The sequence below is a fragment of the Lampetra planeri genome, chromosome 37, assembly GCF_965212315.1.
Source record: "Lampetra planeri chromosome 37, kcLamPlan1.2.h2, whole genome shotgun sequence".
Classification (NCBI taxonomy): Eukaryota; Metazoa; Chordata; class Hyperoartia; order Petromyzontiformes; family Petromyzontidae; genus Lampetra; species Lampetra planeri.
The window spans coordinates 7,900,635-7,918,977 of NC_136143.1; the positions used below are offsets into that span (position 1 = coordinate 7,900,635).

Sequence of the window (18,343 nt, forward strand, 5' to 3'; positions counted from 1 at the left end):
TTGACGGTCGGGTTCAGCGTTTCACGGAATAAAGTCAGCACTCACCGATTTAATGCATACACTCGCTGACTGGGGGTAAAATAACGCTCGCTACTGCCACGGTTACTGTTCCCGTGAACTTCACTCATTGAACCCTCCAGACCGTGTTGTTTCATCCATACACCACTGTGTTCAACCACCACCATGTTGCATGTCAAGCACTGCTGATAGACGATCTCCCTTGTTGATAGACAATCTCTTTTGCTGATAGACAATCTCCCTTGCTGATAGACAATCTCCCTTACTGATAGACAATCTATTTTGCTGATAGACAATCTCTCTTGCTGATAGACAATAATAATAATTAAAAAGTATCGTGTGCGCATTCCATGCTCTTTGGTACTTTCGGTAAAATCACGACGTTTCGGGCGCAACACAAGCGTCCGTCATCAGGTGGGAAAGCATGGCCTGCTGCTGATCCCAATGCGTAATGCATGAAAAGCAGGAAACAGAACCAGGGCAACCGACCAAACTCAAGAGGGAAGGCCGCTTTAAAGAGATTGCTGATAGACTATCCAACATGGCGATAACAAAAAAATCCTTGTTGCTGATAATAAAAAAAAAATCCATCGTGCCGATAGACAATCCCGCTTGTCGTTAGACAAAATCTGATCACTCCCTCTTGCTTATACAACCCCCCCCCCACCACCACCTTTGCTGATAGGCGGCAGATTAGATGTGCAGATGGTACGTTTCCCCTGTCGAGGAGGAAACGGGTTAAGCCGCATTAAAGGGAGCCTTTTGAAACGGCGCATTGAGTTGTGCGGTCCATCGAGGGGTTCGTAATAAAAATTTAAATCCATTCTCTCGGCAATTTGGACTTTCTTTTTTTTAAAATCACAGACCTGTGTAATTTAATCAGAGGCAGAGACATTCATGTTTTTTTTGTATCCTTCCTTTGTGCTGAGAGTAATTTGTGATATTTTAAGACCTATCAGAAGAGCCACGTGATGAGGACGATGTCAAGTTAGGTCACCTTAAAGCCGCTATGAATAGTTTGTTTTCTTGGCTTCGAAGTAAATAAGCGAAACGTCTCAACCGATTGAGTTAAAAACTAAATATATGCGGTTTGGTGTACGGTCTCCCTCTGTTACGTCCCCTTAATCAGAATGAGAACATTTATTTATACTGGAGGAATCCGATGCACTTTTGCACAGATGTCCAGTTCCAGCAGAGGCGGATCAGAAAGTTACAACAACAAACACTACAATAACACGATATGAGTGCATAGTATAGGAAAGGTAAGCAAATCACACAAACAATTATAAACGTGCAGTATTTTTTTTATTTGCCAGGTGTTCCTGGTAAATATTCTTAGGTTTTTTCGGTCAAGTCATGTAGGTAAAAAATAAAAATTAATAAAAGTAAAATAAAAATAAAATAAAAATCACGACGTTTTGGAGGCAACACAAGCTTCTGTCTTCAGGTGGAACCGTCACAGCACGATAGCTGTATCAAGTGCTGTGACGGTTCCACCTGAAGACCGAAGCTTGTGTTGCCTCCGAAACGTCGTGATTTTTTTTTTATTTTTATTTAACTTTTATTAATTTTAATGTTTTACCTACGTGACTTTACCGAAAAAACCTAAGAATATGAATCCTTGCAGTCACGAAAGCTTCAAATCTAGAATTACCTGGTAAAGGCCACTGGGCTATTAGAATATTTTTCTGAAGCAACCTGCTCACAAATGATAGCTCAACGAAGGGAATGTCGCCCGCAATCCCAAACAGGACTCTCTTGAAGATGGGTTCTCGGCAGAGGTCGCAACCGGGTACCCGATACCCGTACCCTACCCGATACCCGGCTACCCGTACCCGGCCGGGTACGGGTAGGGTACGGGTACGGCCGGGTACGGGTTCGGGTAAGGAATCAAAACCCGTTTGCGACCTCTGGTTCTCGGAGACTTTGTTGAACATTTCATTGTCTTTGGGCCACCAGTGCGAATATTTATATATCCGCTCCGATCGCTGCTCCCCTTTGACCTCATCGCTTGACCTGCGGCTGCTGCAGGCAGGTGGAGCGGGCAGCGTCGGGGTCGTCGCGAGCACGAGGAGGAGGAGGGCGGCCGCGGGCAAGGGAAGGGCGACTTCCACGGAGGAGCCGCGAGAGATGATCACCCCCGCACTGCGGGAAGCCCTCACCAAGCAAGGTGAGGTCACGTGCGGCCACTCGCTCACTCACTCGCATCAAATACATACTGATCATCATCGTCATCAGTTGAAGCATCATCAGCAGCAGCATCAGCAGCAATAGTATCATCATCCACACCAGCGTCATCAGCAGCGGCATCACACCAGCTGGGCAAACGCACGTGGGACACGTTCTGCGGTCGTCTGGAACGCTCTTCCTTCCAGTATTAGGAAGCCACTTGAACTATGCACTGTTAAATCTAGATTGAAAACTCTCCCGAACTGTTAAGTCAAAAATCTCTAGAACTGCTGTTTAGTTTGTTGTCCTTCCCCCGCACCTCCAATGTGCACGGTTGGCTGCGTACTCTGCGAAAGAAGAACCAAGCATACGGTACGTGGATGATTTGCCAGCTCCCGCAAAGCGCGAGGGTGTGAAGGGGGCTCTCGCTTCATGGGGGGGGGGACTGCCAGGAGAGAGACTCCCTTCGTCGAACGCTCACGACGCTCGACGCAATCACCGTCGCCGTGCACGCGGATCGGAGGGGAAGGCGCTGCCACCGGAGCACGCCAGCACCCCGCCATTATTTGTCTGAAACGAAGGATTTGCGTCGAGCTGCGTCGGCGGCTGGGCGTCATCTCTGACGGCGCCATTTGCGTTGCTAATGCCCCCGCGCGGTTTACTTCGGTGAGAGGGGGGGCGGTGGGCACTCGTCCCAGGACTCATCACCGTGCGCGACGCGTCCCGTTTAGTCGCTCGGTGGAGTAGTTGGGGAGCGCTCAAGACGGCAGAATCGGCGCGGCGGCAGGCAGACGGGCATTTCATTTTGCCCGTATAATGGTGCCAGTTTGGATTTGGGGAGAATGCAATTTGATTTGAAACGCAGACAATGAATGTTTTTTTGGCGGCGCTACGGCAGTTTGGCGAATGAATGGGAGGGTGGCTGATAAAACACGAAATGTATTCTTCGCTTTGTATGCGGCAGTCAGCATTGTTGCGCGCGTTCAGCGTTTTTGTCGTGCCCCTCCGTGTCTGCATTTGCAGCATATCATTTGCATGTCCCTGCCGCAGCTCCTGCTTCAGACTGTATAATACTTTGGAAAAAAACAACTCTTTTACTCACTTGGCAAGAAATGTCAGTCATTGCTAAGGGGACGTCGATAAATGACGTCACGCACCTGGGGGGGGGGGGGGTTGAGAAATGTGACGTCACATCAAAATGCTCAACTTTAAATAAATATAGACAACACGTTCTACTTAATTAAATATACTTTTTAATAAATGTTTTCTCCTACAACATCAGAGTGCAGCGGCACGTTAAATACGCACTACAATGCCAATAGTTTAAAGCAATTTGAAGCATGTTTTATTTTTTTTGGGGGGGGGGGGCAGAGCTTTGTGACGTCATATTTGAGGGGGGTCTGACTTTTTGTGACGCCGTGTGACGAAGGGGGGGGTCAAAAATCGTCCAAAATCGCGTGACGTCATTTATGGACGGCCCCTTATAGCAACACAAGCAGAAACAAGTTAATATTATCAAGCAGTGGGGTTTGTAGTTCTGCTGTAACGATACGCCTACATCCAGATTAGATCAATTGTCATGATTAGCTTATTTTGGTTCAAGAATGAATTTTTTTTCAACACTGTGCCGTATCATAGCACTTGTAGTAGCTGCAGGGATCACTTGAACTCATTCCACACAACGTGTGGGAACTGAAAATAATTCATTCTCGCGCAAACGCCCGTTCGATGCATGTCCCGCGAGCGAATAAATCGAGGTTTTATTCAATTAACATGGTTGCAAAAGTCTGGAATGTTTTTAGAAATTGTTTCCTCTCAAGAACAGTGATAACCCAAATTACAAGCAGGACCCTCGTGAATAATTTCAGTTTTCAGTTTATTAGGTGTAGCCCTGTGAGCCATTCGGCTCTTGAATCGGGTGCAACTGCAACAAAACACAAAAACATGAACAAGAAAACATATTAAAGTGACTGGACAAACAGAAAAATCCAGGAAAAAACTGCAAAGTCTTCCAGAAAAAGCACCGTACACCAACGCTGTGTGCAAAAATCCCAGTGGGATGCAAGTCAAACAACAACAACCACAAGACAACTTAGATTAAAGCCATCAATCTAACTCCGTACTACAACAAACAAAACATGGCCAAACCAAAAAACTTTTCGAAATCACCAAAATAAAGCCAAAAAAGCAATGTAACAGTGATCATAGGAACTGTGACCGAATTTTCACAATAAACGACTTAAACAACATGTACCACCAAACCCTGCAGCCATAGCTGGCTGCACGAGTCACTCCACAACAGCAGGAGCATCAGTAGGAATATCAACATTTTTCAATGCAATAATGTGTGCAGTATTGTAGATAGACTACAACAACAATTATATTGTAATCAAGAAGTGCACCAGCCTGAAGGCTGTCATCAAGAGCATGTTCCCACGTGTCCACTTTATGGCTTTTCCATCATCATCATTATTATCATTGCTGTGCTTGTTGACCCAGGGAAGTCTCGTTGAGCTCCGAGGCTCTTTTTCAAGAGGATCCTGCCACGTGTTCGCAGTGAGTGGTGATGTTGCCGCTACGTGTAATCCCAATTAGCATTGGCACGCTTGGCTAATCCAAGTTACATTGTTTGTGTTTTGAACTGTGTGGAGGAAACGCATACAGAACAGGGGTAGAGCATGCGAATTCCACACAGAACGGCACCCGAGTATGAACATCTGTGAAAAATTACTTTGTAGCTCATCGGATTCCTCCAGTACAAATATTCAGATTCTGAAACCCAGGCCCTCTTTGCTGTGAGGTACAAGTTTTACCGCTGCGCCACCCTGCCGTCTGGAACGCCTCTTCCTTCCGATATTAGGAAGCCACTTGACCTACGCCATTTAAAAAAAAATCCAGATTGAAACGAATTTCTTTCAAACCGCTTTTTGTGTTCAGTTTTGTTTTCCTTCCCCCGCACCCACGATTAGCACGGTTGGCTCCGTATGGCGCTCGAGAAACTCAACATACACGCACACCCGAATGGCGCTGACGTGTGGAGGAGCGGTCGATGAAACCCTTGCTCGGTGTTTGCAGGATACCGCCTCATCGGGACACATTCGGGTGTCAAGCTCTGTCGCTGGACCAAGGTACGATCGCTGTTGCTGGTTTTGCGAAACTACCAATCAAACCGGGAGTCGTTTGACCTTTGCCGCATTGTGCTTGCTGCTGTTTCATAGCACTTTTCACGCACGTGTCTCTTTACTCAAAATATGTACTTATGTTGAACTTCTTTCACACCGTACGTAGCCAACCGTGCTAAATCGGAGGTGGGAAAATAAGTCCTGAGCCAGCACCATCGAGATGCTGGGTTCCAACCCAGGTAGTTATAAAGTGTGGAACTTTATTTACTGACTGTGCAGTAAAGTGTCTCATTACAAATGTGTGAACGAATGTTTTTTTATTTGGCTGTCAGGCGTTGATTCATCTCAATAGCGGGGTTCTTGGGAGATGTTGGAACACCTTCAACAGGCTGTTCTCTTGATGCACTGCTTTGTGAGGGTTAGGAGTGAACATTTCTTTATTCAGTGCCTTGACATGAAAAGGATGATTGGAGTAAAATTGAGGGGGGAAAAAACCCCCGTGAAAAGAAGTAATTCATTCATTCATTCACTCATGTGAACAATGAGGGTCAGAGCACTGTGACCCAGGCTCCATAACTTGAATTGCACAGGGCTTTGTGTGGCTTGAGTCGATACGCGGATTCATGCACCGCCCCTCTGCGCGCAGCCCTGTCTCGCTCCTATCTGCCATGCGGGCGACGTAACCCGCACGCTGTGCCATGGAATGGCTTTGGGAATTTTAACAATGAAACCTTAAATCTCGGTGTGAATTCGGTTCAGCTCGCGGCCCAGCAGGTCCGCACCATGTGCTATTGGCACCCCAAAGCACGGCCGCGTGTGTCCCCGCCGCTTGGTATGGGTCCAGCGCTGCCGATCGGCGTCCCCATAATTACGTTGAAGGAAAAATGTTGCGTTCCGAGACAACCTTAGTTGATTTTGCCACGTGTTAAAATGCCGTTGGCCGGGACGCACTAAACGAGCGCCGCATCGCCGCGTTCGCTTTTTCGGACTCCCCGTGTCACATTAAGCTGGCCTGCTAATGCGACTCGGGCCGGGATTCCTGCTGCATTACGGCCGACGTTACGTTAAGGTGCCAGCTTCGGGGCTGGCACCGTGATGAGTTTGACCGCCGTGCACGTTTGCGAGCATAGCGGCTCCGCTCGAAGTACGCGTCTCGAACGGAGCGACGAGAGATGCGGCTCGCAACCGATTAGGGCGGACGGGTGGCTATCCCGCTGCGTGTTTTTTAAAATTTCTTTAGAGTTTGACGTGGGAGTCACAGGCGGGGCGGCCTTGACGATAACGTATTTGCGAGTAATTTTAAAACGTGAGTTATAGCAATGCCACCTTATGAATCATGTCCCAGAGCTTGTTACATCCACTTTACACCTGACAATTCGCTTTGATAGTCACTTCAAACATTACCATATATATGACAGATGTTCAAGGTAAATCGGCTGTTTTAAAACTTGCTAATTTAGCAATTCTAAACGCTGCTTTATGAAGCTGCCCGAATTTGTCTTTGAATGTCTGTCATGAGCACTGTGCTCCGACAATATCTGCCCGTGGTGGAAATTCCCCATTCCTATGGCGGGGGGGAGTGAGTTTATCCATATGACAACTCTGTCTTGCTTGGATGACCTTTATCAGTGGTCTCCTGACTCCAAAAATGGTGCCTTCTGTCTGTGAAGGTTACTCAACCGTTTCTCTACATCCACACCAGCGAGCCCGCTCCCTTGCAGCCGGAACATTGGTGATTTGAGTGTAGGCTCCGGTTCAGTGGCATTTCGCGTCGTTATCTGTGATGGGTGTGCAGACCCAACATGTGCTTCTCATGAGAGCCCATTAACACGAACGAGGTCGTGGTAATTTAAGTCGCACACGTTCACTCGGACCTCGCCATGCCGGCCTTGTACTCGAACGTCGGCATCATCCGTCAGAGCCGCCTGGCCCCCATTATATCTCCAGCGATGGTGGGGAATATCAAATCATCAATATTGATAGGCGCCCCTTAATTATTCCGCGGACACGCATGAACCCTCCCCGCTGTCGCCTCGTGACCCCCCCCCCCCCCCGTTTGGCAACGTGTTTACGACAAAATTAATCTCGGCGCTGCCGTGAGGTCGTGGCGACCTTGCCGGGACATAATGGCGATGGAGGTGGGGGGGTTTATATTTAAGTGGCCGTAGGGAAAGACCCCACTTTCATACACAATTGCGCCGGGCCAGTTGGTCGGGCTATTTTCCCTCCACATCCCGGCGTTAGGAGTTAACGTTATTTATTGCTTGGGAGGCTAATTTGCCCGCGACTCTTGAGACGCAGTAAAGTCCCCGAGCCTTATCGATATTGTCGGCCAGATTTATATCATATTCTTGCAGCCACATTGTTTTAGATTGTACGTTTTTACGAGGCTGGGGCATTTTCCCGGCACCTGTTCCCTTTACGCGCATGTTGTTTGTTTTTGTGCTTTAGCTTTAATTTACGGAGCAGGATTTTACAGTTTGCTTCCCTATCAGATTATTGTCTTTTATTTAACGACATCGCAGCTCTGTTCGAGTATTTGATCGGCGGGGCAGCTGGTAGCTCAGGATGGTTTACAGTGAATCAGAACACATTCCTGCGGAGGGAGCTGGTAGGAATGTTGCGTTGCTCGGCCAGTGGCCAGGGTCAACGGCGGCGTGGTGTATTCCGCAAATATGGCCGACTGTGAGGGCGGGCACAAGCCGGCGTGAGTAGGTTAAACGTTGAGTTTTATAAGGGCACCACGGGGTGACCAGCCCCTCCCCACCCAGCCCCACCCAGCCCCACCCCTCACACCCCCCACCCAGCCCCACCCTCCCCACTCAGCCCCTCCCCACCCTCCTCACCCAGCCCCTCCCCACCCTCCCCACCCTCCCCTCCTCACCCAGCCCCACCCTCTCCACCCAGCCCCTCCCCCACCCTCACCTCCCCATCCAGCCCCGCCCTCCCCACCCAACCCCTCCCTCCACGACGGACACAATAATCCCCTGTGGGCTGGTGTAACCGGGAGGTTCCTACCAGTAATATTTATTTAGACTGGAGGAATCCGATGAGTTGCCAAGCTCTCTTTCCACAGATGTCCAGTTGGGGTGGCGGTGTCAGAACGTAAAAACAACAAAACAAAAATGCGATCGGAGTGCAAAGTATAGCAATGGTAATTCTAGATCTGAAGCTTTCGTGACTGCAAGGATTCATACTCTTAGGTTTTTTCGGTAAAGTCACGTAGGTAAAAAAATAATAAAATAAAATAATAATAAATGAAACTAAATCAATTAAATCACGACGTTTCGGAGGCAACACAAGTCTCCGTCTTCAGGTGGGACCGTCACAGCCAAATTTACTGTATAAAGTGAGGAGAAATCCAAGAGACAAGATCTTAAATACAAGTTTTTACCTACGTGACTTTACCGAAAAAACCTAAGAGTATAGCAACGGTAAACAAACCACTATGAGACCTCCTTTACCAGTGGCAAAATATAGTAATAGGTATTTACACTACGAGATCTCTTTTACCAGTGGCAAAATAAAAGGTGTTAGTTTTGTACCAGTTTAAAAGGGTAAACCTACTACAATAGTAATAGGTTTTTACCCTTTCAACTGGTACAAAAGTGCATATCATTATCATTATCAGAGTTGTTTCTTTTTGTTTGCATTTTGACTGCTTGTGTTGTGGTTATTGCAAACATGATGCCTTGTATAAAGGTGTCAGTTTTGTACCAGTTGAAAGGGTAAAAACCTATTACGGTAAACAAACCACTTAAAAAAAGAGTCAGCGTCCAAGTGCCGCTGCTGCTTAAATGAGCGCCGAGGCGGTGCTCATCTCGTTTTCAGAGCTCGAAGCCAGTGGTGGAAATTCCACATCCTACGTCGGGGCAGGGGAGTGTGAGTTTATCCACGTGGGGCTCATTTACAGTTGGCCTCTTAACGACTCACCACCCACGGTGGTTCGTCACGATTCAGGTTCACACGTTGATTTTTAGAACCTGTGCGGTTTTTCTTTCGCCTCATTTCACGGTTTGGTTGATATTGTCTCTCGCTTGTTTTGTCTCGTTTCGGAAAGCGTTTGCTTTTCCTCACTCCCATTGGCCTAAATACACGTTGGCCTGTAATTTTTGTCACGCAATTTGCTTTAATCGTAAGATAGTTAAAATTCTCGGGGGGGGGGTGGAGGGGGGGGTGGCGGAGACTGTGGCAAGGAGAGACTCCTTTGGTTGGTGTCAGGTGGTGGTGGTGGTGGATGCTGCCTTTGACTGCGTGAATGGTCATTCTTAGGTTTTTTCGGTGAAGTCACGTAGGTAAAAAATAAAAATTAATAAAAGTAAAATAAAAATAAAATAAAAATCACGACGTTTCGGAGGCAACACAAGCTTCCGTCTTCAGGTGGAACCGTCACAGCACGATAGCTGAATCAAGTGAGAGAAATTCCAAGAACACAGTATTTGTATATATACTGGTTGAGGGTGGGAGGAGCCAAGGTAGGCCCTGAATATTATTTTTGTGAGGTTCGGTGCGGCTGCAGCACGCTGTTAGGAATGAGCCTTTGTTGTGTAAACTGGGTGCGGATGATGTAAAGGTGCGTGTTAAAGGGACTGAGCCTTTTTGTTGTGTAGAGGTGACGCGGCTGAAATCGCTGCCAGGAAATGAGTCTTTGCTGTGAATGGGCTCAGCGGTGGACAGGCCGACACCCGGCCATTCTGGCTGCTTCGGCTGGACGTACCGTCGACAATTACCAAAGAAACGGAAGACGCATCTCGCACCGCTGCTCAGTCGCCCAACGTCGATGGAGCCGACGGCACCGTGTGATTAAATAAGTTGCCTGCCTCGTGTACTTCGGAAATAAATTGTTGAGCACTCGGCCGGTTATCTTGTGCATATGTATTCCCTGTTTAGCCGAGGCGTAGCTTGTCCGCGTGAGTGCGCATTAACGTTAATTCTCTCAGTGTCCGCGTAGGGCCGCATCAATTAGTCATGGCTGAATGGATTGCACGGATCTCACCTCAATTACCCTCTTTTCTCCAGCAAAGTAACTATTTACATTAATACATTTAATGTATTTCTCACTGTGAAAGGGGAAAAAAGGGGCATGTAACAACACGGGGTGGGAGCGGTGGCACACTGCACTGGAGACGTGGAGATTCAAGTTTGATCTTTGCTGCCTTTGCCAACCGGCACCGACCTTACACCCCAGCCGACTCCCATGACTGGGAGACGTGTCATGGGGGTCAACCCTTTACAGCAATGGATTGACTTTGAATACGTACAATCTTATCTCACCGACATTTGTGTAACATCTAAACTGCGAACCCATCGCCAGATGCTGTGCAGAAACAGTGGGCATATTTGGAATGATAGACAAAGGCAGTGATAGGCAGAGGTGGGGGGGAAATAAAAGGAACGCCTTGAGCCTGGACTTGATCAGGAGCAGGGAGATGACAGCACGGGTGGTGGGAGAAACGGGAATTCCAGACAATGGGGGCAGCAGAGGAGAACTAGCAACCTCCACTTAGTGTACGTTGATTGGAGGCTTCGACAGCTGCTCGAGTTGAGAAAGAGTGAGATGAGTGGGGAGAGGTGCAGAGGTCGCAAACGGGTTTTGATTCCTTACCCGTACCCGTACCGGGCCGCACCAGGGTCGCAAACGGGTACCCGTACCCGGCCGTACCCGTGCTTGAATTGTGAGAAGAGACAAGACGTTGGGAAATGAGTGACAAACAGTTACTCACCAGTGACTCACGGTCTACCCGTACCCGTCCGCACCAGGGTCGCAAACGGGTACGGGTAGCCGGGTATCGGGTAGGGTACGGGTATCGGGTACCCGGTTGCGACCTCTGGAGAGGTGGCTACAGGCATGAGGCATTGACCAGGCTGGTCGCAGTGTGCAGGGCGAGGGTGAATAGGCAGTGAGGGATGAGTGAGGTAGGCGGAAGGTTCAATGACGGGAGGAAACTTTGTAGGTTGAACGATGTTGTTTATGGTGGCAGGTTAAGGGATGCCAAGGGTAGCTGATGAGATTAAAAGGACTGGCAAAGAGGAGGGAAAAGAGTTAGACGACAGAATGCCTTATTTTATTTTACCTTTTTCAGAGCAATTCTAGAGGAATTGTTCGCATTTGGCAAGTTAAGGAGTGAATAGGGCATGGTTAAAGATGATGGCGATGATCATGGTTGATGAGGCACAGTGAGTCATGTGAGACAAGAAAACCACTTCTGCACCACTCGAAACTGGTGAGCTATTTAAAACACCCTGGACACATTCAGAAACGCGCTCACGTCCCATTCACAGGGCTGTCCAACCCTGCGTTCGAGTCACGTGTGTGCGTACGTGTGTGTGTGTACGCGGCAGTTTAACCCAGAAAGACGCGGCTATTGAGCTTATTTTATCTGGAGCACGAGGATTAACTTATATCTGGGAGATCGCTCGGGGTCTTTAATATCCACGGTGTAGACAGGACCTCGGTTTTAACATCTCGTAGGTGATCCCTGCAGCTGAGCATTAACGGGATTCTTCAGTTCACGTGGGGAGCCAGGCAGAGGTCGTTCTAAGCCCGTGAGCTGGCTCTGTGTTCACAGGGAATCCTGTGGAGAGACTGATTGGGTCATCCAATACATAAACAAAGAAACAACCGCTCCAGTCGAAGGCTGCAATGGCTGGCAATTACTCTAGTCAAGTAGGTGCACTCCTCCCTCCATACACTTGACTTTTATGCCGGATGAGTCGATTAAAAGAATGAAAATTCCCAGCGGGTCTCTAAAGCGCCTGGGCGGGGCCGTTAAGGTGAAATGGAATTGGTGGTGTTAATTGACGTGCGAGCGTGGTATGCGCGTCCTCTTATCACCGATTCAGCGCGTCGGAGCGAAACAATAAAATTGGCGCGATTTTCCTTTTTCCATTGTGTTCCTTCCACCAAATCTTTACGTTGGCATTGCAGAGGGTCCCCTCGAGGGCACCGCCTGGGGCTGCAGACAGACAGACAGGGCGATGGGAAGTTGTGCGCTCAGAGGCCCCCAGGTGCAGACTTGCGTAGGTAATTGCTTCAAAATGAAAACACCATAGATTTTTTTCTCGTTCCAATTTTGGGAGGCAAAAAAAAGCTGGGTTTTCTGATTATAACGATATATATTTCACTATAATCGTGCTAAATTGAATCTCTCTACCCATTCTTGAGCGTTATTATACTTTGTGACAGTCGCTAATTCAGTCGCTCGCTCACGATCATGGTTGTGCATTAAAAACGACTTGGCAGCAGCATTTAAACTGCTTAAACTCACACTCAAAGCTTTTGCTGCACTACCACCTACCTCTGTGCAGGGTTGCTCTGGTGTATTTAAACGGTTACTTGGATAAAAAAGAAAGAAAACATTTGTTGGCAATTTAACTACCGATGTGAATTCCTTTGCTGGGATTTAAACAAGTGAAATGACCCCCACTCTGCAAATGAGGCACCGAGCTAGCCATGTGTGCACCAGCATGCAGGTCCAATCCAATAAATGTTACTCTCTGTGGCACAATTAGGAGGGGGGGGGGGGCTCGAGTAATCGCATCACAGCCTCTGAGCAATGTATGCAGATACCAAAATAATGATGTGAACAGGTACACGGATTGTGCGAATCACCCAATAAGGGGGCGAACAATGACACGGGAGTTGAAAGTGAAATAGCCAGCCAGAGACGTGGAGCGAGAGAAATGCGGTTGAGATGAGACAAGAATGAAAGGGAGATTAAAGTGCATTTTATCCAGTAAAGCCTCACTGAGTATACAACAACTCTTTTAACTGGGTCCTGCATTAGGATGTTTGTCCATTTTCAGTCGTGAGTGTTTTCGGAAGGAAATAAAGAGTTCCCGGAGAAAATCCATGCATACAGAGGGATGGCACTCTTGAGATCTGCCCGGACGAGTTACAAACCTCGCTTGTCTGCGAACTCGTGGCTTCTCTGGTGCTTTGGGAGTCTTCGAACACGTAATGATCCTGACTAAGACGCACTGGATTAGAGTTTTGTTCTTTAGCAAGGTAAAGTGGCAGAACGGAAAGATGACACACAGAGAAAGAGACGGTGCAGACGTTGTGATCGAAGAGGGACTGAAGGTCAGGTAGGTAGAGTGAGTGAGTTAAAATTGAGAACGCGAGAAAGAGGGAGGGAGAATGGGAGAGCAATCGCAAGGTGTGCCTTGCGATGCGGGAGAGCCGCCCTGTCCCGCACGTACGTCGCCGTGCGCGTTGTATCGACGCGGTGCGTTGTGCGCGCGCGTCGATCTCCCGACCCCCGGGTTACGGAGGGAGCTCGTACGGCTCCCTCTTTGTGGCGCTCTAGGGCACCACGTTGTGGCTGACGGGGCCGTGCTGCCCGTCTTCACTGAGTGTCACGTGTTTTGGCTTTTGTCGGAGGAGCCCAGATGACCGTTCAATCGGGCTCGATGTTTCGGTGACATCGACGCAACAGAGAATATTACTTTTTACGCACGCTCTTCATCTCTGGTTGCGTGTGCACATTCTGTTAGGTGCGATGGTGGGTGAGTTGCCAGTGGAGGGGTGCAACAAAGGTGGAGCCTCTGGACTCTATGCTGTTCCCTCGCTAGGGTTGAGTAGCTGCTGCCGGCGGGGGTAAGCGGCGGGGGGGGGTGGCAGGGTTTCTGTTGGCAGAAGCATGGAGACAGTGCAGGCAATACATTTGCTTTACCTTTGCAAAATATCTACTTGTAGAGGGCCTCTGCTTGGGATGGATTGTCAATTCCTTTTGTCAGTTCGAAGTATGTTTTTCTGCATGGGCTGGCGCACGCCTGTGATCCGCGCCAACGTGGAGGCGGGGTAGGTGGATCGTGCAGAGATCGTGTCCATTGATTGTCGGGCTATGACTTGTGCAGCATCAAGATACAGTGAGGGAAAAAAGTATTTGATCCCCTGCTGATTTTGTACGTTTGCCCACTGACAAAGAAATGATCAGTCTATAATTTTAATGCTAGGTTTATTTGAACAGTGAGAGACAGAATAACAACAACAAAATCCAGAAAAACGCATGTCAAAAATGTTATAAATTGATTTGCATTTGTTCAAATAAACCTACCATTAAAATTATAGATTGATCATTTCTTTGTCAGTGGGCAAACGTACAAAATCAGCAGGGGATCAAATACTTTTTCCCCTCACTGTATACTGTCGTGTGTTTTTGTGATGCTGTGTTTGAAAACGGTGCTTTGTTCACTTGGTGCACACTCTTGTGTATCCAGGCATCTTAACTCAGGGGCCGTGTGCACGCATCATCGCGCTATGACTCATGGGGCACAGCTACGACTCGAGCTGCTCCTGTCAATGCTGCTGCTGTTGCTCCGCCGATGCTGTGCCACCGCCACTGTGCCACCGCCGCTCCTGCTGTGCCACCGTCCTCACGGTTCTGCCACCCCTGTTCCGTCCCCACCTTTGTTCCATCGCCGTCGCTGTACCACCGCCGCCGCTGTACCACCACCGCTGTACTACCACTACCGCTGTACCACCACCGCCGCTGTACCACCGCCGCTGTAGCACCACCGCTGTACCACCACCGCCGCTGTACCAGCACCGCCGCTGTACCACTGCCGCTGTACCACCACCGCCGCTGTACCACCGCCGCTGTACCACCGCCGCTGTACCACCACCGCTGTACCACCACCGCTGTAGCACCACCACTGTACCACCACCGCCGCTGTACCAGCACCGCCGCTGTACCACCGCCGCTGTACCACCACCGCTGTACCACCACCGCTGTACCACCACCGCCGCTGTACCACCACCGCTGTACCACCACCGCCGCTGTACCACCACGGCTGTACCACCACCGCTGTACCACCGCCGCTGTACCACCACCGCCGCTGTACCACTACCGCTGTACCACCACCGCTGTACCACCACCGCCGCTGTACCACCACTGCTGTACCACCACCGCCGCTGTACCACTACCGCTGTACCACTACCGCTGTACCACCACCGCCGCTGTACCACCACCGCCGCTGTACCACCACCGCCGCTGTACCACTACTGCTGTACCACCACCGCCGCTGTACCACCGCCGCTGTACCACCACCGCCGCTGTACCACCACCGCTGTACCACCGCCGCTGTACCACCACTGCCGCTGTACCACCACCGCCGCTGTACCACCACCGCCGCTGTACCACCACCGCCGCTGTACCACTACTGCTGTACCACCACCGCCGCTGTACCACCACCGCTGTATCACCACCGCCGCTGTACCACCACCGCTGTACCACCACCGCTGTACCACCACCGCTGTACCACCGCCGCTGTACCACCACCGCTGTACCACTACCGCTGTACCACCACCGCTGTACCACCACCGCCGCTGTACCACTACTGCTGTACCACCACCGCTGTACCACCACCGCTGTACCACCACTGCTGTACCACCACCGCCGCTGTACCACTACTGCTGTACCACCACCGCTGTACCACCACCGCTGTACCACCACCGCTGTACCACCGCCGCTGTACCACCACCGCTGTACCACTACCGCTGTACCACCACCGCTGTACCACCACCGCCGCTGTACCACCACTGCTGTATCACCACCGCCGCTGTACCACCACCGCTGTACCACCACCGTTGCTGTACCACTACCGCCACTGTACCACCACCGCCGCTGTACCACCACCGCCGCTGTACCACTACTGCTGTACCACCACCGCCGCTGTACCACCACCGCTGTATCACCACCGCCGCTGTACCACCACCGCTGTACCACCGCCGCTGTACCACCACCGCTGTACCACCACCGCTGTACCACCACCGCTGTACCACCGCCGCTGTACCACCACCGCCGCTGTACCACCGCCGCTGTACCACCGCCGCTGTACCACCACCGCCGTTGTACCACCACCGCCGCTGTACCACCACGGCCGCTGTACCACCACCGCTGTACCACCACCGCCGCTGTACCACCACCGCTGTACCACCACCGCCGATGTACCATCAGAGCCGCTGTACCACCACCGCCGCTGTGCCGCCGCTATGCTGCCACTAGCAGCTTAGAGGAACTCGAGGGGACTCCTATTTTCACAGGGCCCAACATAATTTTTTCTAAGCGTGGCTTAGCACGGCTCAGCAAAAATAATATTGGGCCTCGTGAATTACTTTTGCTAAGCGTGGCTTAGCAAAAAAAATATGTTTACGCTCAGATGCAGAATGCTAATAAAACATCAATTATCGTTGTCGAAAAGGAGTAATTTAAATGCTACTTTTTACCGATTTCTCATTGTTTTCACACTAAGCTGTCGTGTGAAGAATTTATAACGCTTAACCAAATGTTTAGTGAATTTTAAGGGAGCAATTTTGTTTAATTTTCTTACGTGCTATATTTTGACAGTGGTGATAACTAATGGCTTTGATTTGGAGAGAATATTCCCATTTGTTTTTATTTCATTTTTTATCTAAAATGTTTTATTTAAAAATGCAGGATCCTCACTAACAGATCAGTGCTTTGTTCATTTTCACAAATATCATCTTAGTTTAATTATACTGCGATTAAGGGTAAATTAGCTTCTTATTAACGAGACCTGTTTACTATCAAAACAATTCTTTGGATTTAGAATATTTTACAATTGGTATCTACGTTAAAACCCAATTGCTTGTGTTTTAATTTGGTTCATTTAACTAAAAATGGTAGCCTCTAAGAATACATTCGCAATAAAATACTGCATTAACTTTATCGTACCATGTTTTGTTGTTTTTATCATGATACGTAGCTTATTGTGATGTTTTTACTTACTGCATTAGAGTGAAGCATATTATATTCATTTTAATTTGTTATGATCTCGATTGCCATGACAACGGTCACTATGATCACATGACACGGCAATGCAACGGCCGTTGAGGCAATCAGGGAGCCACTGGGCCCTTGACATCATGATGGCCCACGTGATAGCACATTTGCAAGTGACCTAAATATTACTTGCAAAGCAACGAACCTGAAAATATGGCTTGTAGAGATACATTGTACCAAATTGTTAAATATTGGCGATTGCTCTCCAACACACCGGCGTTCTGAAGCAGTAATTAATTGACACGTGTTGTTCATCACGTGACAACTTTATTAATTGGCTGTGTCGGGTGGAAGAGGCTGTACGACACATTTCACTCACGCGGTCTGACCCAAACAATGTTGATTTTTGTTTATATTGCTCACGAAAGCGTGCTCCACGTTAAACGTAGACAGATTTAGCTTTGCATTTGTTTGTCGCGTGCCGTGTGGGGAGCGGTAGTGTAGCGGTTAGCGTGCTGCGCTACAAACCCGGCGACACTAGTTAGATTCCCGCTCACCGCCATCACCAGTGACGATTATCTGAACCGGTCCTAGGCCTCCCCTAGGTCAACTCAGCCTCAAATGAGTATCTAGTGTGGTGTGTTAACTTCGCCGCAGACAAAGGCGGCCGGGCTTGGTGCTAGCCACTCCGCCCCCTCGTGTGCCGTGCCGGCCTTCATGGGTACTACTCGCTAACGTCACTTTCCCCAACAGTCTGTGAAAGGCTACACGGGGGATCTTTGCCTTTTGTCTGAACATGCAGTCCATGCTGCGGGGCCGTGGTGGCTGCTACAAGCACGCCTTCTACGGCATCGAGAGCCACCGGTGCATGGAGGCCACGCCAAGCCTGGCCTGTGCCAACAAGTGCATCTTCTGCTGGCGGTGAGCACACGGTGGCACGTTCGCCACCGAGCGCCCTGTCTTCATCCCGCGCGCTCAGCGCTCTCTCCCTCCCTCCCTCCTTGTTCGCTCGCCTCTTTCCCTCTCCTCCCTTCCCTTCCTCCCTCCCTCCTTGCTCCCTCCCTCCCTCCCCTCCGTCTACAACAAGGCCCATTGGGTGGCCGAGCGGCTCAGAATCACAGAGCCAGTACCACACTGGGTATCCTGCAACATGTCGTCTGCTGGAAATCTTGTTTGCGCAGGCAGGTGCATTCGAAGTTCCCCTGCAGGCCTGCAAACATGGATTTATCAATCAAAAGCGATTGTTATGCTCGCCAAAGTTGGAGTGAATAGTGTGTTTAAGATGTG

The 18,343-nt window shown here is 49.5% G+C and overlaps 1 protein-coding gene across 2 annotated transcripts in view; it reads left to right on the forward strand.

The window, feature by feature from the left end:
* Positions 1–18,343, forward strand: part of LOC144731016 (S-adenosyl-L-methionine-dependent tRNA 4-demethylwyosine synthase TYW1-like) — a 132,042-nt gene that overhangs the window by 28,611 nt on the left and 85,088 nt on the right. For both annotated transcript variants that reach the window (XM_078611976.1, XM_078611977.1), the window contains exons 8-10: positions 2,050–2,188; positions 5,263–5,315; positions 17,859–17,977. In XM_078611976.1, the coding sequence (XP_078468102.1) occupies positions 2,050–2,188; positions 5,263–5,315; positions 17,859–17,977 (311 nt within the window). The remainder of the gene's footprint in view (positions 1–2,049; positions 2,189–5,262; positions 5,316–17,858; positions 17,978–18,343) is intronic.